This window comes from Mustela nivalis (assembly GCF_964662115.1).
Source record: "Mustela nivalis genome assembly, chromosome: 4".
NCBI classification, from domain to species: Eukaryota; Metazoa; Chordata; class Mammalia; order Carnivora; family Mustelidae; genus Mustela; species Mustela nivalis.
This window is the reverse complement of record NC_139023.1, coordinates 133,024,235-133,045,815: the sequence shown is the minus strand read 5'-3', so window position 1 is coordinate 133,045,815 and position 21,581 is coordinate 133,024,235. Positions and strand designations below refer to the sequence as shown.

At 40.7% G+C, this 21,581-nt stretch overlaps 1 protein-coding gene across 1 annotated transcript; it reads left to right on the top strand.

Annotated features, from left to right (window-relative positions):
* Positions 1 to 1,085: 1,085 nt before the first annotated feature.
* Positions 1,086 to 2,498, top strand: LOC309863004 (tripartite motif-containing protein 60-like; the record flags this gene model as incomplete). The annotated part of the gene is made up of 1 exon (XM_082727441.1): positions 1,086 to 2,498. The coding sequence occupies one exon, from the start codon at positions 1,086 to 1,088 to the stop codon at positions 2,496 to 2,498; it is 1,413 nt and encodes a 470-aa protein (XP_082583567.1).
* Positions 2,499 to 21,581: the final 19,083 nt, after the last annotated feature.

Sequence of the window (21,581 nt, the reverse complement as noted above, 5' to 3'; positions counted from 1 at the left end):
ACATATTTCCTAAATGTAAGATATTTTCTGTAGCTGTGATGCAGTTATCAAATCTGGGAAGTGTAATTTTGGTGTTACTATTTAATAGTGCATATTCATTTTTGCCATTCTATGCTATCTATTTTTTAATTTAAAAAGAGGTTATTTATTTCATTGGACAGAGTGAGTTCACATGCAGGGGATGGGCAGAACGAGAGGCAGAAGCAGACTCCCTGCTGAGCAAGGAGCCCATGTGGGACTGGATCCCAGGACACTGAGATCATGACCTGAGCAAAGGCTTTAATGACTGACCCACCAAGGCACTACCATGCTGTCCACTTTAGAGCAATTTTTTTGCTGTCTATACTCTAGATACCTAAAATTACAAATTTCTCTTAGTAGTTTCTTTAGTCTCTTAATGTAGAAATTCTCCCATTTTTTTTTTTTTTTTCAGTGCCATCGCATAGAGTTAAAGACCATCGATTTGCCCGTGGTTTAGATTTTAGTGATTGTTTCCTTGTGATTAAATACAGGTAAATTTCTTTCTTTTGGGGGGGGGATACTCTGATGTTTCCTCATTGCAGGCCATCAGTTTGTCCTTTCTTGGTCATGAGGAATTCTTCAGATCTCTGCATTATAGAGGCACATATTTTTCCTCTATGTAAATAAAATACAATTGTTAGACTGATACTTGGAGATTTTGTGAACATGCTACTATGCAGGAAACCTCACTGAACAGTTTTTACAGTTACTGATGATACTTGCCTCAATTAATTACTATGATTAACAAGTCTAGGAGATTTTTGAAAATTAAAAACTTTTCTCATCCACAGGGATGATTGCTTCCTTGGACCTGTTGCTACTTGCCTGAAGAAGGAAGTCATTGATCTTAAATTTAGGGGGTTTCCTCTGTGAGAGAGCTGCAGGCAGGAATCTTTGCCCTCAAGCTAAGGGGCAAGACTTCATTGGCCGCCCTCTGGGCGTGCTGGACCAGTGAAACCTAGGTCTGTGAGGCCTGGAGGAGGCTATCTGCTCACTGGGTCTTGAGCTTAAGGCAGGCCTTGCCAAGGGGAGCATTCTTATCCCCCACTTTTGTTGTCAGCTCCATGGAATTTGTGACAGGCCTGGTACACCTCCAAGAGGAGTCTAGCTGCCCCATCTGTTTGGATTACTTGAAAGACCCAGTGACTATAAACTGCGGGCACAACTTCTGTCGCTCCTGCATCAACATGATGTGGAAGGATCTAGATGATACCTTCCCCTGTCCTGTCTGTCGTTTTTGCTTTCATAACAAAAGCTTCAGGAGCAATCGCCAGCTTAGTAATCTGACTGAAATTGCTAAAAGACTGCAGGTCCGAAGGAGCAAGAGGAAAAGGCAGGAGTATTCTATGTGTGAGAAGCACAATCAGTTTCTGACCCTCTTTTGTGGGAAGGACCTAGAGGTTTTATGTACACAGTGCAGTTTCTCTGTGCAACACCAGAAACACTATATTTACCCCATTAAGAAAGCTGCCACCTTTCACAGGAAAATTCTAGAATATAGCATTGAGCCCTTGAGGGACAATGTGGAACGAGTTGAAAAAGTGTTAAGTCTTCAAACCAGCAAAATAGTGGACCTGAAAAAGAAGGTAGAGGACAGGAGAGAAGAAATCATTTTCGAATTTGAGCAAATCAGACAGTTTCTACAGAATCAGCAAGAGGCTCTTCTTAGGCAGATGGACGATGAAGAGAGGGACATTCTAACAAAACTAAACGAGAACCAGAGAACATTTTCGGGTCACGTTTCCACATTAAAACATCTGCTCAAGGAGGTAGAGTGCAGGTGTGTGCAGTCAGAACTGGAATTACTGACCCATATTAAGGGTATCTACAACAGGTATCAAAACCTAACATATCCTGAGCTCTTCGTATTCCAGTTAAAGAAATACGGATTTAGTCTTCCTCCACAGTATTCTGGCTTGGACAGAATTATCAAGCCATTTAGAGCAGATGTGATGCTTGATCTTGAAACAGCACACCCTCAGCTTATTGTGTCTGAGGATAGAAAAAGTGTGCGATATGGAAACCAAAAAAAACACCTTTGTTACAACCCGAGGAGATTTTATCTCTGCCCTGCTGTCCTGGGTTCGAGGAGCTTTAATTCTGGCCGGCATTACTGGGAGGTAGAAGTGGGAAACAAACCTAAATGGACCTTGGGGGTGTGTCGAGACCGTTTTCCCAGGAATTGGAGGACTTGGCCTGTAGTTGAGGGTGGATTCTGGGCAATTGGGCGATACATTGAAAACATTTATGTTATACTGGGTGGTAAGAGAACCCAACTTATGCCTATAGTAAGACCCAGTAAGATTGGCATTTTTCTGGACTGCGAGTTGGGTGAAGTTTCCTTTTACAATATGAATGATAGATCTCTCCTCCATAATTTTAATGATTCTCTTATAGAAGCTGTGTGTCCCTATTTCTATATTGGAGTAGATTCTGAACCTCTTAAAATCTCTTCAGTAACAGATGATGAACGATGAAGTACCTGGGAAACCGTGTCATTTCAATGTCTCGGGGTAACTTAGCCAGTACATTTAGTCTCAGTAATTCTGGACTCTTCACAGTTTACTGCTGAAAACCAGAATAGATTTTTCTCCCATTTTCAACAACTATAAAAACATGGTAGTAATGCCAGTTTTATAGATGTTTTGGTATCAATGGCCAAGTGCTTTGAAGTTCTTAGAGTATTTGAGAATTAAATTACTACCAAATCCAGGAAAATATTTTCTGTTGAAATTGTATGTATGTTGCCTTTTAATGATAGTCATTCCTTTACAGTTGAGTAAGTTGTCTTAACAGATACCCTTAATACATACCTACCTTCAGTGGATTCTTTGGTTTCTTTCCATAATTCTTGACACCATATTTCCTCTTCACTGTATATGTCTATTAGTTGACACAGTTGGCTGAATAGGTACTTAATGATTTTGGCCTTTTAAAGGCCCTTTCTCTACACACTTTTAAAAAAAAAAATATTTCACAGAGATTACAAATAGGCAGAGGGACAGGCAGCAAGAGGGGGAAGCAGGCTGCCTGCTGAGCAGAGAGCCCAATGTGGGGACCCTGAGATAATGACCTGAGCCGAAAAGCAGAGGCTTAATTAATTGAGCTACCCAGACGCCCCTCCCTACACACATTTATACATACAAATGTATGTGTATAATCTGAACAGTTTTTTTCCTGGTGAACGTGGTTCTGGGTTTCACATTCCAATCTGAATGAGCTACCTATATATATAGCTGTCTGTTTACTATCCACTGTCTTGGGAATTGTCCTCTGTTCTTAAGTTCCTTATTGGTTTAATCCCACGTCTTCCTGCTTGTTTTATCTTTTCATTTGGAGTGTCATCCTACCCCAGATACTTTAAAATTGGGGGGATTTTGCATGTTTCGAAATTATTTTACTCGACATCTACTGAGGTGACAGTTAAGCCAAATACGCATGGCTACATTGGAAATCATCCTACCTAATCTTCAAAAGATACTATTCTTTCTAAGTCTGATACTAGTCTACTGTTGATATTTGGGTACCATTTTTTTAGGATGTTTTACTAATTTTTTAATTTTAATTTTTAAGATTTTCTTTTTTATTTGACAGAAACAGGGAGCACAAGCAGTGGGAGAGGGAGAAGCATACTTCCTGCTGAGCAGGGAGCCCTGATGTGGGGCTCAATCACAGGACCCTGGGATCATGACCTAAGCGGAAGGCAGACACTTAACTGAGCCACCCAGGCACCCCACTTAGCATGTTTTAAAGACCTTTTTTACTCTTAGTGTTCTGAGTTTTTATCCATTTATTTTGCTGAGTGGTGAGATACTCTGTCAGGATTATTAAGACAAACAACCAGTAAGATGTACATTTTTAAAGAAGGGTTTATCTTAAGTGGTTGGCTCAAATGGTAGTGGAGACCAAGAAATCTGTGAAGACAGGCATGGCAGGTTTTAAAACCAGCAACCTAGGGATCCAGGGAAGACTGACTGCTGCAGTTCAAGTGTGAAGGTCATCTCCCAGTAGAACTCCCTCTTGGCTTGTGATAGTTCAGACTTCTGTTTTGTTCGTGCTTTCAGTAGATTGAATGAGGCTCTCCCACATAAGAGGACAATCTCCTTAAAGTCCACCAGTTTAAGTGTCAGTATTTTCCCAAAATCTCCCTCGGGAACAATCAAATAATAAGTATAAGAAATTGATTGAGCAACTTAGAAGCTAAGAAAGCGCTATGGGTCCAGGGAAGAGTAAATCAGTGACCAGGGGATAAAAGTACTGTGAGTGTGTGTGTGTGTGTGTGTGTGCGCGCGGGCATGTGCATGTGGGGGTTAGCTGCCTGAACTTGGGCGGTCAGGGTAGGCATTTTAGAGAACACAGCAGAACTTCAGATGAGGGAAAAGCAGTGGTAGCAGGGAGAAGGGCTCAGCAAATGTTACAGGGAAGGGATTGGCACACCAGGGACAGCACAGAAGCCTGGGAGTGGAGGGAGAGAGTAACTTCATCAGATTTTCTTGTTAGAGAATCTCTCCCTTCTATATACACTGGCCTACTTGCCCTTATTGGAACATAGTCGGTGTAGTAACCTTTCTTAGTATTCTTGTTTAAGAATTTTATAGCTAGGGGAGCCTGTGTGGCTCAGTGGGTTAAACCTCTGCCTTTGGCTCAGGTCATGATCTCAGGGTCCTGGGATCGAGCCCTGCATTGGGCTCTCTGCTCAGCAGGATGCTGCTTCCTCCTCTCTTTCTATCTCTCTCTCCCCCTCTTTCTCCCTCTCTCTCTGCCTGCCCCTCTGCCTACTTGTGATCTCTGTCAAATAAATAAATAAAATCTTAAAAAAAAAAAAAAGAATTTTATAGCTAGTATTTTTGACGTTCTTTGCTTCCTATGTTTACTCCTCCAGATTCCTCCTGGTTATTTAGTCTGTCCTTCATGTCAGACATTCCATGTTAAACTGATAAATGTTTCTTCATAACTATGGGTGAAATAACTAGAAACCTTACTGGAAACTGCACCTACTTGGATTTTTATGAATTTGAATAGCATACATTTCTTAAAAGAAGAATTGGTTTACTGCTGTATACATTGAACCTTTCTTTTTTCTTTTTTTTTTAATAAAGATTTATTTATTTGACAGAGATCACAAGTAGGCAGAGAGGCAGGCAGAGAGAGAGAGGAGGAAGCAGGCTCCCCACTGAGCAGAGAGCCCGACGCGGGACTCGACCCCAGGACCCTGAGATCATGACCCGAGCTGAAGGCAGAGGCTTAACCCATTGAGCCACCCAGGCGCCCCTTGAACCTTTCTGATAACATATTTCTAGTTGCCAACCCCTGACCCTCAGCAGAATTACCATGGTACTCTGGTGCACCTGGGTGGCTCACTTGGTTGAGACTCTGCCTTTAGGTCAGGTTGTGATCCCGGAGTTTTGGGATTGAGCCCGGAATCTGGCTCCCTACTCTATGGGGAGTCTGCTTCTCCCCACTGCGTGTGACTTCTCTCTCTGATTGATAAAATCTTTTAAAAAAAATTTAACAATGTTATTCCAGTAATGGTATGTGAGGGTTATCTTTGCCCATTTGATATGGTATAGTTCATTGTAGTATACGGCATTTTTAAAAGTTACATGTAATGGCACCCTGGAGCTTTTCTGTGATGTGTGGTCCCTGTACTCCTGCCTGGGCTTCGAGGTCCTGATACTAGAGCTGATAGCATCTGAAACATAAGTGTCATTGCATCGGTTATGAAAGACAGATACAGGCAGCCAACTCTACCTCCCTGCAACACCCAATACCTGGGAAATGACATTAGGCTCCGGAGACAACATATCCCAAGTTCCCATCTGGTTCCCCAAGGATGACTTCTCTGTGGTCCTTGAGAGGAACATTCATTGGCCCTGCGATTCCTCACCAGTGTCACTTTGGAGCACGGAGAAATGCTGGAGAAGGTGTCTGGGGAACTATGGATGAGCATCTGGGCTCAGGGTGAAAAGATCTCCAAGCCCCAGAACGTCCTAGTTGCGGAACAAGTCCAAGGACTTCCTGAAAAGACCTCAATACCAAAGGTGAAAGAACAAGTTAAAGGAGACCTCCAAGGCAGCCTGCAGATTGGGGGGGGGGGGGGGCATCTGGGTGGCCAAATCCATGTGCTATTTGGCTCCGACCAGGTGCAGTTGCCAGTATCCCAGGTGCAGTTGCCAGTACCGGCTGGGAGAGAAGTGGATGGGCTCTGCCTCCAGCCGTGAATGCCAGACTTGAAGGATGGCTGGGAGGGGGGGGGGGTGAAACTCAGACCATTAATTGGATTACTGTCAGCTTCTGTGCCACACCAGGACTCTGGATTCTCTGGTAAAGGTTCCTCTCTGGCCCTTGGGGGGTGGTGGGGGAGTGGGGAGGGTGTGTGTGACTTGTTACCTATCTCTGGTCTCAATGGCTACTTCTACTGCCATGTCTCAAAAGTGTGTTCCAGGAGCCGAATAAACTTGATGCCATCAAGTAAATACACATACGAGTAGCTTCAAGTTTATTTTTGTTTCAATTACTCCCTTTAGTGAAACTTTCATATTTATGTTAGATCTGTTTATCTACTATTATACGTATGTAATCTGTATGCTCACCTAACCTGTATGTACACACACAACACATAAATACATAAACACAAATGCACTTCCATAATGTTTGTATACATCATACATATATATGGGAGTGAACTTTGTTGCTAGTATTTTCCATTGTTGAAATTGCTTTTAACCTTTTGCCAATGGTTTGTTTTTGCTATAAAGAAGTCTCATTTATATTGACTTGCCAACCATTTTTAGTTGCTTTTGATCAACGTTAATCTCCAGTCTGTTTAAAATATTCCCAACATTTTATCAAACTTCTCTGATGTCTAACATTTCAATAACCTTTCTACTAAAATATTGTATATTTAACAACAAAAACATCGCTCTTTTGTTTTTTTGTTGAGCCATGGTTGACAGTTTGTGAATAATTTTTTCATTTTTTTTAAATAATTTTTTCATGTTAAATACAAATGATTTCTTTAAAAAAAACTTGTGTATTGTGTGTATAGTATTGCAGTTTTAAAATCTCTGTCTTTTCCTTTGTTTTATGAGACTTGGAGCCTTTGAGTCATTTTCACAAGTGGATACTAGAGTCTCTCCTGTGTTGGCTTTGAAATGTTTTTATAGTTTCGGTTTCTATATTTAAATGAACTGAATTTTATGTATAGCACTAAATGGAGTCCAGTGTCCATCTGGATAACCGGTTGTACCCAAACCATTTATTGAAAAATTCTCACTGATCTGCATGGGAGCTTTATCCCACAGCCAGTTTCCATGTGTTTGACTCTGTGTCTGGATTCTCTCTTCTGTTTTGTGAGTCTGTTAGCCTATCCCTGCACCAGTACAACAGTTTCATAATTACTAAGACATTATTTAATAATTACTATGTTGATGTCAGGTAAAATGTTTGTTTGTTCCTTCTCTCTGGAATGTCCTGATTCTTCTTGGTGTTTTGTTCTTCAGCTTATCTTAATGCCATTAAAATAACATCTGAGGATTTTATTGGGATCACCCTGAAGCCATAATTTTAATTGGCATTTTTGCTATATTGTGTGTTGTCATGCATACCTATGGTGTACTACATTTATAAAGGTATTCCTTAATACCGTCCCCTGAATATTTGATTTTCTTCACAATATGTACTTACTTTAATTTCTAGCTATTTAATAATTTTTGCTAATATTCGATGCAGTTATAAAACTTTACTAAATAAACAGTGTTGCTATTGAATATACATGGATGAATATACAGTGTTGATGAACAATGTTAACATTAGTTTAAGGGACACAGCATAGTGATTCGATAAGTCTCTGTTACGCTGTGTTATCACAGGTGTAGCTGTCATCTGTCACCATACAGCACTATTCCAATATCATTGACAAATTCTCTGTGCTGTACCTTTTATTCCTGTGACTTACTCATTCCATAACTGGAAACCTGTATCTCCCTCTCCCTTCACCCATTTTGCCCATCTCCCTGCCCCTGCTGCTCAATTCTCTGCATTGAGTCTATTTCTGCCCTTTTCCCCCCCGCTGTCATTCATGTGTGTGTTTTTTAGATTCCACATAAAAGTGGAATAATGTTTTTTAGGTCCATCTGTGTTGTTGCAAATAGGCAAGATCCCATATTCTTTAATAGCAGAATAATTCCACTGTGTCTACGTAGTATATATGCCCCACCTTTATTGATGGACAACTAGGTTGCTTCCCTATCTTGGCTACTGTAAATAATGCTGCAATAAACGTAGGTAAAATTTTCATTTCATAAACATTGTTAATTTTTTTGTTGTTGCCCACATACTGATACACATTACATACACATTTCATAATAATGCTGCTATAAATAACCCTCAGGAGGCTGGGTGGCCCAGTAGGTTAAGTGTCTGCCTTAGGCTCAGGTCATGATCTCAGGGTCCTGGGATTTATCAGGCTCCCTGCTCCCACTTTACAACACCTCCCACTAGCTCTCTTAATCGCTCTCAAATAATCTGTAAAACAAAAATACCAATATTTTACCTGGGTACCTGTGAATTTTCCAAAAGACAATTACGTTCTTTAGGGGTTTTTTTTTTTTTGAAGATTTAATTTTTTTGATAGAGGGAATACAAGCAGGAGAGGGGGGAGCAGGCTCCCTGCTCTGCAGGGACCGCCCCACCCCACCTATGAGGGACTTGATCCCAGGACACTGGGACCATGACCTGAGGCCAAGGCAGATGCTTAACTGACTGAAGCACCCAGGCGCCGCAAGATAGTATGTTTTTGCAGATAATACCTTAGTTCTCAATCTCCCTAATTTACATAATCTTTTAAAAAATTAAAAAATAGCCCTCAAGATTTTATCTGGATTCTTGTGAGTCTTCTAAAAGACAGTTACGTTCTTGCAGGTAATACCTTTGTTTCCTTTCCATGCTTAAGACATTTTCAGGGTCACCTTATGGAGCTGGTTCCAGCCTGTATAATTAGGCTGCTGGACTGTCATCACCCTAACCCACTGACCAGTCATGGCATCACTAGAGCAGACAGCTACACATTATGTATACACTTGATTTTTTAAAATATATGTATTTTATCTATTTGGCAGAGAGGTGGGGGAAAGCAGGCTCCCTGCTGAGCAGAGAGCCCAATGCGGGTCTCCATCCAGGGACCCTGAGATCATGACCTGAGCCGAACGCAGAGGCTAAACCCACTGAGCCACCCAGGGCCCCTATTTGATGTTTTTTGAAAAACATTGCATCACTTACAAATTGTTCTTGCTGAAAAATTTGGATCTGAATTCAGCAAACCTTTGCAGCTACCTTGTAGTTGATCGCAAACACAGGAATAAGCTAAATGACACTATGAGGAAACAATACAGTTATGTGGAAACTATCCAGGAGAATGACCTAGTCACTTCAATAAAAAGTATCCAGAAACCAACCCCCCCCCCCCAAAAAAAGGCCAGTTGGAACTGAAAATTTCTATACTTGTTCTTACAAAAGGCCAAGAAGCAATGGAACCGAAAATTTCTAAATGTGAAACCTGGAACTTCGGATTGTGATTCGAACAAACCAAATTTAAGAAGGCATTTATGAGCCACTAGGGGAAATTTGAATATGGATTAAATATTTAAAGCATTGGTTATTTTCTTAGGTATTATAAAGGTAGGCTAATGTCCATATTTTTATTTATTTATTTTAGAGATTTTATTTGAGAGCATATGTGGGGGGGGGGGGGATGCAGAGGGAGAGGGTGAAGCAGACTTCCCGATGAGTGGGAATCCTGTCACAGGGCTCAATCCCAGTACCCTGAGGTCATGTCCAAGCTGAAATTAGACACTTACCTGACTGAGTCACCCAAGCACCCCAGTGTCCATACTTTTAGTAGTAGGTGCTTATGTGTGTGTGTATGAAACGACAGCCACTGTAAGGGCCTATTTAGCCAGAGCGACTCCATCTTGGTTAAAAGCCATTTTGTTGTTTGTGCAGTAAAACTTAAACTGACCCTGCCCCCTTCTCCCCACGCCCCGCCAAGAAACTTACTTAAAAGCAAGTCTGGGAAACCAGCAGAATGTGGTCAGCCAGTTCCTAATAACAGAGCCCAGAATACAAGGCCAGGTGGGCCAGTTGGTGATAACAGAGCGCAGAATACAAGGATGAATCAGGCCAGGTGGAGACATCCAATCAGTAAAACACACATACTGTCTCCTTAACCACCAACGAATGTAAACTCCGCCTTTTGGGCGCCAGTTCTGACCAGTGATAGGCTAGTTCAAACAGCTACTATAGGACCAATTATAATTCAATTGGCCACCTGCATGTGGCCTAACATGACTATGCAACTTTCTGTGTATGTTACAATCTCATTGGCCACCTATGTGTGACCAGGCTTTTGCTCTATAAAAGTTAGTCTGCGAGGCTGGGCGGGGTCGCTCTCTTCAGAGGTGCCCCTGACCGGTCAGTCAGTCAATTCTTGAGCCTGTAAGCTGGGGGTGGTCCCTCTTTGGAGGCAGCCCTGGCCGGTCAGTCCGACTTCAAATTTAGCACAGAATAGAGCTTTGCATAACTTTCACTTGGTTTCAGTCTCGTTCCCCTGACCGGATCAGTCTAACTTTTAATACTTTTCGTAAAATAAAACTTTAAATAAGTTTCACTTTGTCTCAGTCTAGTTTTGTTTAATAACAGACCTAACACAACCAAAAGGGGAAAATTGAACAGAAATTAACAAACTCAGTAAATGTTGAATGAGGGTTAATGGAAACGTGCTGTTTTAAGAATTTTGTTCTTCCTGCTTCTGTATATCTTTTAAACGGTTTCATATTAATTTTTTAAAAAAGATTTTTATTTATTTGACAGAGAGGGAATACAAGCAGGGGGAGTGAGAGAGGGAGAAGCAGGCTTCCACTGAGCAAGGATCCTCCTGACAGGGCTCCATTCCAGGATCCTAGGATCATGACCTGAGTTGAAGGTAGACGCTTCATGACTGAGCCACCAGGGGGCCTTCATAGTAATTATTTTTAATAGTAGATTGAAAGGTACCACATTCCAGTGCATAAAGGAATGAGATAGATGAATGGTTTTGGGGTAGTCTAAAATTATCTGTAATATTTAATTTTTTAAATATTAAAATATTGAATCAAATACAATTTTTAAAAAAATATTTTAAAGATTTTATTTGACAGAGTGAGGCACAGAGAGGGAACACGAGCAGGGGGAGGCACAGAGGGAGAAGCAGGCTCCCTGCTGAGCAGGGAGCCCCAAGAGGGGCTCGATCCCAGGACCCTGAGATCATGACCTGAGCCGAAGGCAGACACTTAACAATGGAGCCACTCAGGTGCCCTTGAATCAAATACTATTTTAATATGTGTTCTACATGAATTAGTTACACCTGAGTTTGGAAGAAAGCATTATGAAGGATCTTTTGTTTATTTTTTTAAGAAATTTTATTTACTGAGGTGCCTAGGTGACTCAGTTGGTTAAGCATTTGCCTTTAGCTCCCATCCTGATCTCAGGGTCCTGGGATGAGATAGAGCCCCAAGTTCGGTTCTCTCAGAGGGAAGTCTGCTGCTTCCTCTCCCTCTGCTCCCCAGCCCAGCTTGTGCTAAGTCTAGTGTGCTGCCAGTGTATCATAGGAGTGCCTTGGGTATTTTGCCTTGTAACCTTGATTTGAATCTTTGTTTTGACAAAGACATAGGCAGCAGTAGCAGAAGCAGTGTAAATGTTTTATAGAGTCTTAGTGAGCTATCTGCTTGAGGAGCATGGAGCTCAGTAATTAAAATCTTCATATAATGATGGTTACTTACACAGTGACTGCCCTTGCCCCACACATGGGACTACTCAGCATCCAGGATATCACAGAGAGTCTTTACCCTGAGTGTTCTACAGAGCAGGAGCCAATGTCTAGTGAGACATTCAACCAATTAGTCATGGGTTAGAGACTTTCCCCTGAAACTACACAGGTCACAGCTCATGCCAGAATCTAGACACACAACTCATTCTAAGACCTGCAGTTAGGTCTAGACTGAGACACATGACCCACAACCACGTTAAAGAAGAGCTCAACCTTTTCTTCTATCCCTAAATGCCAATAATTATGAGAACATCTGACACAGGACAGTTAAATCTAGTCAGTTAAGCATCTGCCTTCCCCTCGGGTCATGATCTTAGGGTCCTGGGGATGAACCCCACATCAGGCTCACAGCACAGCCCTGAGAGCTCCTCTTCCTGCCAATCAGTCGCATCTTGTCCATGCTTGGAGCGCCACACAGCACAATCTCTCTGTTTACCACGAGCTCTGAATCTGGCTCCCTTTATACTCATAATCCTATAGGGAGTTTCCTTTCCTTTGTCCTATTGGACAGACTCCAGATGCAATCAGCATCAGGGAATGACAGGCCCCTGATAATGTTTCCCATCTTCCTCTCTGCATCTTCCGCACTGGGGTGGGGGCGGGGCAGGAGGGGTGGGGAAGATTTGACTCACTGTCCCCTGTTGCCACTTCCTACTACTTCTCCAGTGAAACTCCTCTAATTTAATCAGAGGTCTGATTGCTGGATCCCTGGAATAGAGAATGCATCTTGTCTTTCTCAAGCGCGCAGATGCCGGGCTGGGTGACTAACTTCAGCTTGTTCTTTCTCAGGCAGTTTTAATTTCTTTCTCAGGTAGCTTTTAATTGCTTCTGCCCTTTAAGGAAGGTGTTCCAGAATGAGTCCTTGCCTGTCTTCTGGATTCACAAGCTCATTCTATCCTCCCACCTAGGAGATTAGCTTCCAGGAGCAGCATCTCTCCTTCCCCTGCTCCTTCTGGAGCTGGGGGCTTTGGAGGGGGTGTTGGGAAGGTGGGGGAGGGGCTGATGCCCGGGTGGTGCCAAAGCAGCTGTAGGAGCAGGCTTCCCTGGGTGGACTGTATCAGGATTTTGCTTTGAAAGGCTTGGGCATTGAGTTTCAATAAGTCTCCTCGGTGACTCTGGCATTTCTGTAATATCCTTGGTAATCTCATCCACACCACATTTTTCCACCCTTTGTTTACCTCCAAACAAGAGTAACCTATGTGTTCTAGTTTACAATTGACTACTTGTCATTTATTTTTGTCCTATATCACCATATATACTGATGCTACTTTAAAACATGTTGCCAAGGGGAGCCACTTGGGTGGCTCAGTTGTTTAAGTGTCTGCCTTCAGTTCAGGTCATTATCCCGGAGTCCTGGGATCGAGCCCTGCATTGGGCTCCTTGCTCAGAGGGGAGCCCGCTTACCCCCTTCCCCTTCTTGTGCTCTTTCTCTCTGTTGAATAAATTATAAAAATCTTAAAAAATTTAAAAAAATGTTCTCAAATTTAAGGAAGTCTGAATGGGAAATACTAAAACTAAGGTGGGTATTTTTTGAAGAACCTGTGAGCTCTCCATTCCTTTTTTTTTTTTTTTAAGTTTTTTTTTTTTTTTTTATTCATTTATTTGACAGACAGATCACAAGTAGGCAGAGAGTCAGGCAGAGAGAGAGAGAGAAAGCAGGCTCCCCGCCTCAATCCCAGGACCCTGAGATCATGACCTTAGCCGAAGACAGAGACTTAACCCACTGAACCACCCAGGCGCCGGTAAACTCTCCATTCTTAAAGAATAGTGTTTCCCACAGTATATTCGGTCCTCTGGTTTGTTCCTCAAGAATAGCTCTTGGAGTGGCTGGGTGGCTCAGTTGTTAAAAGTCTGCCCAGGTCATAATCTCAGGGTCCTGAGATTAAGCCCTGCATCAGGCTCTTTGCTCAGTGGAGAGACTGCTTCCCCCTCTCTCTCTGCCTATCTCCCTGCCTGCTTGTGATCTTTCTCTCTCTCTGTCAAATAAATAAAATCTTAAAAAAAAAAAAAAGAATAGCTTTCATTTGTGTAATTATTAACCACATGATATGCACTGTGTGAAGTTCATCTAAACATCTAATTGAATTTCCTCTTCACATCTGAGAGATCGTGATGATTACTTCCCATTTAAAGATCACATCACTGTGTAATGGGAAAATGAGCGCTAGTATGAGTAATTCATCCAAAGGCACAGAATCCCTCCTTTGCATTCCCACAGCACCTTTTATATTGTTCATACAGTGATTGGGATTTTTCATTTTGGAATTTTTTATGGTATTGGCATCTAAATTGGCAATTTTATATTTAAGATTATACCCCAAATTAATATTGTAATTCTGTTAGATTTTTTCAAATAGTACATGACTTTTGTATTTAAGAAATACTTCAGGCTGTATTTACAAATTTTTAATTTTTAAAATTTATTTTTATTATGGTAAAAAACCATAACATTAAATTTATCATTGTAAACATTTTAAAATGTACAGTTCAGTAGTATTAAATATATTCACATAGCTGTGCAACAGGTCTCTAGTAATTTTTTTCACTTTGCAATATTGAAATTCTACATCTGTTAAACACTAATTCCCCAGCCCTCCTTCCCTTTGCCCTTGGTAACCACCTTTCTACCTTCTGTTTCTATGATTTTGACTCTATATTCCATTTAAGTGGAACCATAAAATATTTGTTGTCTGTAACTGACAGACAACAGTTTTGGCCCGACATCCTTGAGATTCATCCATACTGTAGCATGTGCTGGGATTTCTGTTGTGGACCTGTGCATCTGGAGACGCATTTGAAATCCAGGTGGATGGTTCCATTAGATGTTGCATACAGAACGATGGTCCAGAAACGGGACAATCTACAGAAAAATTTTGAGCCATCAGCACAAAGATGTCTTAAATAGTACTAAGAAGGGATGATAACTAGGGAAAGAAGTTCAAGATATAAAAAGAGTACTCTCTGCACAATCCCCTAGGTAGTACAAAGTAATGCGTGGACAGATACTGACACTTAGTGGCAAACATGGAAAACAGCTAATTCAAATGCACATTTCTTCCATCAGATTAACAAAAATTAAACAGAACCTAAAAATCCAATTGGCGAGAACTGTGAGAAAAATCATACAGTCAGTAGAAATGCTAGGGGTTCAGACTTTCTTCTTTATGCTTTTTAAAAACAGAGGTAAAATGTACTTGCCCTTAACGGTTTACTGTGGTTACATGCAACATGACGGACTTAATATACAGAGATTGTCAATATTCCTCAGCGGAAATTCTCAGGACATTTGACTCAGTAATTCAATTTCTAAGATTTATAGAAATGCTACAGAGAGGATTGCAGAAGTTGCCATTAATAACAGACTAGTTAGAGGCTCCTGGCTGGCTCTGTCTATGGAGCATGGAACTCTTGATCTCAGGGTTATGAGTTTGAGTCCCATGTTGGGTATAGAAATTACTTAAAAATAAAGTCTTTAAAAAAATAACAGACTGTTTAAGTTATGGCACATGACATCTTATAGGAGTGTTTAAAATGAAAGAGCTACACGTAATGCACTTACAATGGTAGCTTGATTGGAAACCTGGAGGCAGCTAATTTAATCTTACTCTTTAGTTCAGACTACATTATCATCATTTCATGCAAGGCCACACTCTTGTTGGTTTTTTTTGGGCTTTTAAAAAATTTTAGATTTTATTCATTTATTTGGGAGAGAGGGGTGAGGAGCAGAGGGAGAAGCAGAATCCCCGTGAGCAGGGAGTCCGATGAGATGTGGGGCTCGATCCTGAGACTTGGGTATCATGACCTGAGCCAAAGGCAGGTGTTTGACTGAGCCACCCAGGTGCCCCTCTTAGTTTTTTGTTTGTTTTTAAATTTCTCTTCTCTTTCTCTATCCTCACTCTTATTCTCCACACCCCCACTGAGGACCCACTTGATGCGTGTCATTTTTCCTTAAGTATGGATATATTCTTGTAAAATATTAAGTACCGCTTTGTGTGTGTGTTCACGGATACATACATCTTATCTGCATACAGTTGACCCTTGAAAAATATATGGATAGGGGCACTGACCCCCGAGCAGTTGAAAATCCATGTGTAACTTTTGCCTCCCCTAAAACTTAACTACTAATAGACTACTGTTGACCAGAAGCCTTTCTGATAACATAAACAGTAGATTAATGCAGATTTTGTAAATTATATGTATTATATACCATATTCTTATAATAAAGTAAACTAGAGAAAATGTTAAGAAAATCATAAGGAAGAGAAAATACATTTAGAGTACCTTACTGTATTTATTGAAAAAAAATTCATATGTGAGTATAGCACAATGTATAGACTTGTCAAATCGCTGTGCGGTACCCCTGAAATTAATGTGTCAACTATACTTAAATCCAAAAAAAGAAACAAAATCCATGTATAAGTGGATGCATGAGTTCAAATTCATGCTGTTCAAGAGTCAACTGTATACTGCATAGAAATTTATTTAAATTTATTTTATATTGGCCCCTGATTTTTACTTACTGGTCTTCACTTATTTATTTTAGATTTTTAAAAAGATTTACTTATTCAATTCAGAGACAGAAAGAGAGAGCAGAGGGAGGGGCATAGCGAGAGGGAAAGGGAAGGAATCTTGAGCAGACGCCTCGCTGAGCTTGGAACCCTATGCAGGGCTTGATCTCGCAACCCTGAGATCACAGCCTGAGTCGAAATCAAAAGTCAGATGCTCAACTGACTGAGCCACCCGGGCACCCCACTGGTCTTACTTATATGCAGCATTGGTATTTTATATATATATAATATTGGTATTATATATATATAATATATATAATATAATTGGTATTATATATAATATATATAATATAATTGGTATTATATATAATATATATAATATAATTGGTATTATATATATAGTATATATAATACAATTGGTTTTATATATATTATATATATAATATGGACATTCTAGAAAATGCTGCATATATTTATATGTAATATATATTACATTCTAGAAAATGCTGCATATATTTATATGTAATATGTAATATATATGTAATATATATTTATATATATATTTATATGTAATATATATTTATATATTTATATATTTATATATTTATATGTAATATGTAATATATATGTAATATATATTTATATATATATTTATATGTAATATATATTTATATGTAATATATATTACATATAAATATATGCAGCATTTTCTAGAATGTCCATACTTGGAATCATACAGTATGTGGCCTTCTCAGAATGACCGCCTTCACTTAGTAATATGCATTTAAGCTTCTTCCCTGTCTTGTCTTTTTTTTTCCCCAAGACTTTATTTATTTGACAGACAGAGATCACAAGTAGGCAGAGAGGCAGGCAGAGAGAGAGAGAGGAGGAAGCACAGCAGAGAGCCCAATGTGGGGCTTGATCCTAGAACCCTGAGATCATGACCTAAGCCGAAGGCAGAGACTTAACCCACTGAGACACCCAGGAAGCCCTCCCCTGTCTTTTCATAGCTCAATAGCTCACTTCTTCTCAGCACTGAATAATATTCCATTTTCCAGATATTTCACAGTTTATTTACCTCTGCACCCACTGAAGGATATCTTGGTTACTTCCAAGTATTAGCAATTGTGAATAAAGCTGCTGTAAACATGTGTGTACAGGTTTTTGTGTGGACATCAGTTTCAACTCCTTTGGGTAAAATACCAAAGAGCATGCTTGCTGGACTGTATGTTAAGAGTAGGTTTAATTTTGTAAAAAGGCAGAAGTCTTAAAATTTGAGATCAGAACAAATGACAGTTTTACTTTAATGTACTAGGAACACTGGATATGAGGTCTATCTCCTTAACCAATTGTTGGGTGCACAATACTGTTTTGATAGCTATGACATTGTACAGCAGATCTCTAGGACTTACTCATTTTGCATAGCTGAAGCTTTACATTCACTGAGGAGCAACTGCACATTTCTCCCGCCTCCCAGCCAGCCCCAGCAGCCACCATTCTACTCTCCGCCTTTATGAGTTTGCCTATTTTAGATACTTCTTATACAGGGAATCACATAGGACTTGTCCTTTTGCGACTGGCTTATTTCACTTAGTCTGATGTCTTCAAGGTTCATCCTGTTGTCAAATATGGCAGAATCCTCCCCCCTTTTTAAAGGTTCAATAATATTCCACTGTGTGTACACGTTTTCTGTACCCACCCATCCACTGATAGTTATTTCCACATCTTAGGTACTACTACGAACAATCCTGTAATGAACATAGGAATGCTACTATCTCCTTGAGATCCTGATGTAAATGTTTAAAAATAAATACCCAGAAGTGGGGTTTTCAGGCCATGCAATAGTTTTGGTTTTAGTTTTTGAGGAATGTCCGTACTGTTTTCCATAATGGCTGCAACAAACTCATTTTTTTTTTTTAAAGATTTTATTTATTTATTTGACAGAGAGAGAGAGATCACAAGTAGGCAGAGAGGCAGGCAGAGAGAGAGGAAGGGAAGCAGGCTCCCTGCTGAGCAGAGAGCCCGATGCGGGGCTCGATCTCAGGACCCTGAGATCTTGACCTGAGCCGAAGGCAGCGGCCCAACCCACTGAGCCACCCAGGCGCCCAACAAACTCATTTTTAAGGTGATTCTGAGAGTAGACTAAAAGCACAATTCCAAGGATAAATTTGAGTGAAGCCAACACGACTTTGGGGATTGAGAGGTGCTGGAGAAGGTTACCTGAAGAGAGTGAAGTGAAACAGATCAAGCCCATTTCGGAAGCACTTTGTAATAGGTGATACAGCTCAGAGGTTCAGGATCTGGATTCTGGCACCAGGTTGTCTCTACCACTTATTGGCAATATAACTCTGGAACCTTTCCCATTCTGTACTTCAGTTTTCTAAGCTCTAAGGTATGAGGCAAACTAGCATTTAGCTCACAGGAGTTGACATGAGGATTACGTTAAATAAGAGAGCACAGACACAACAGTATTTTTATTACCCAAGGATAAGACCCTGAATATCTGTATTGACACTTCCCAGTGGGTTGTTTGGCATTTCCAGGGGCCCTGTGGATATTGTTGGGGTGTTACGTATCATTTAAGTGTACTGTCCTTTACATCCAGAAATCCCAAGAGAGATGGATATAGATACATGTTTGATGAGGTACAGGTGTTGGTAATGGTACAGACGTAGGTATAGGTAGAGATATAGATGTACATGTGCTTGAAGGAACTCCAAGAGTATGTTGAAAGAGCTTGAATTGATCAGATGAGGAGGCCCATGAGACAGCTGCTTAGGTTTCAAGTCAGCCTGATCTTTTTTTCTTTTCTAGAGAGTCTTTTTTTTTTTTTTTTTAAATTTGAAGATTTTGTTTATTTGTCAGGGAAAGAGAGAGAAAGAGAGAGAGCACAAGCAGTGGGGAGTGGCAGGCAGAGGGAGAAGCAGGCTCCCCACTGAGCAGGGAGCCCGAGGCAAGACTCGATCCCAGGATCCTGAGATCATGACCTGAGCTGAAGATAGACACTTCATGGACTGAGCCACCCAGGTGTCCCCAAGCCAGCCTAATCTTCAGAAGCCACGGTGGCCATTGAGACAATTGTGCGGTGGAATTTGAGTTGAATGGTGGCTGCACCAAAGTGCCAAAAGGTCCTTGTCCTAAAGGAGAAACAAAGAATGAGTTCACTCTTAGCCATGGTCACCACAAATGGCAGTTTTGCACTCGAGAGGGTCAGAAGTCCCAAGTGAATGTTTAAATTTGATGTGCTTCTAATCAAAAGTTTCCAAGAACTCCGATGAACTGATACTACAGTCTCTGTGGGAGAGGAATTGTCTAAGAAACATCAAGAGAATTCTAAACAAAAAAGACCAGGGACAGATGGTAGACTTCCTGTAGTTCATATCAACTTATAAAGTCTTATTATTGACCTAAGAATAGATACACCATTGAAACAAATTAAAGCTCAGAGAACACATCTATTATTATTCAGGACACAAACACACCATTTCCACTGTTATATCTTCGGTACAAGCCACCTAATTTCTTGCTTAACATACTGCACGACCTTCCCGTTGGTTTCCTCACTTCCATTTCTGCATTCTTACCATCTGTCCCACATGCTACAAGAATGATCTTTTGCAAAAAGCTTATCAAATCATGTCATTTTTCTGCTTCAAACTCTGATGGTTGCTAAGTGCCCAAATGCTCAGTTTTACTTGGCATTGCCAAGTTTTAAAACAAAACTGTTCTTTTTCCAGATTTATTTATTTATTTTAGAGAAAGAGAGAATGTGGAGGGAAGGGCAGAGGGAGAAGGAGGGAGAGACTCCCAAGCCGACTCTGGGGTGAGCCTGGAGCCTTACTTTGGGCTCAGTCTCATGACGGTGAGATCATGACCTGAGCTGAAATCAAGAGTCAGATGTTTGCTGACTGAGCCACCTAAGGGCCCCTAAAACAAAACTTACAAAGTTGTTGAACCAATTTGCTCTCCCTTCATCTGGTTACATTGCCTCTTCTCCCTGTTCTCAGAGAAACTGCCTTTCTCTAAACTGTATCAAAACACCTATGGAGGGCACTTGGGTGACTCAGTCGGTTAAACTGCTGCCTTTGGCTCAGGCCATGATCCCAGGGTCCTGGGATGGACTCCTTGCTCAGCAGGAAGGCTGCTTCTCTCTCTCCCGCTCCCCCTGCTTGTGTTCTCTCTGTGTGTGTCTCTCTCTGCCAAATAAATACATAAATCTTAAAGAAACAAACAACAACAACAACAAAAACACCTATGGATCTAGATAAAAAAATGATGACATTTTTTTCTGTGACTCTACATTTGAAAGTATATTCCAGTATTACATCAAGAAAAGGAATAAATGAGTGATACTCTCTCCTTTTAAAGGTGATGTTTATTTTTCCTTTTTACTAAATTAAACAGGTATTTAAAAAATGCAGTCATAACTTTTTAAAGATTTTATTTGAGAGAGAGAGAGAGTGTGTGCCCATGAGTGGGGGGAGAGGCAGAGGGAGAGGAGAGGCAGACTGCCCACTGATGAGGGAGCCCAACGTGGGGCTCAATCCCAGGGCACCAGGATCATGACCTGAGCCAAAGGCAGCAAGGCAGCCAATGAACTGAACCACCCAGTCACGCATTTCATTAAGTATCATAAAGACAGCATTCTCCTTGTAACCATTCCCCTATTAAAAATTATCATTTCTGGGGTGCCTGGGTGGCTCAGTGGTTAAGCCGCTGCCTTCGGCTCAGGTCATGATCTCAGGGTCCTGGGATTGAGTCCCGCATCGGGCTCTCTGCTCAGCAGGGAGCCTGCTTCCTCCTCTCTCTCTCTCTCTGCCTGCCTCTCTGCCTACTTGTGATTTCTCTCTGTCAAATAAATAAAAAAATAAAATCTTTAAAAAAAAAAAAAAAATTATCATTTCTGGACCCCAGAAGCCCCCTCATGGCTATTCTCAATCATGATTCTCAATCATTACCCCTACACTCCTTCCCAAAGAAACCCAACTGTTCTAACTTCTCACACTACAGATTAATTTAGCATATTTTGACCTTTATTCAATGAAAATTTACGCATTATGTTCTTGCTTCTATGTTCATTATGCGTGGGAAATTCTTATAGAATTTGTGTTTAGCAGTTCACTTTTCTTGCTGAACGGTAGTGCATTATCTGAACACACATTTGGGTTGTTTCTCTGCTTGTCAATTAA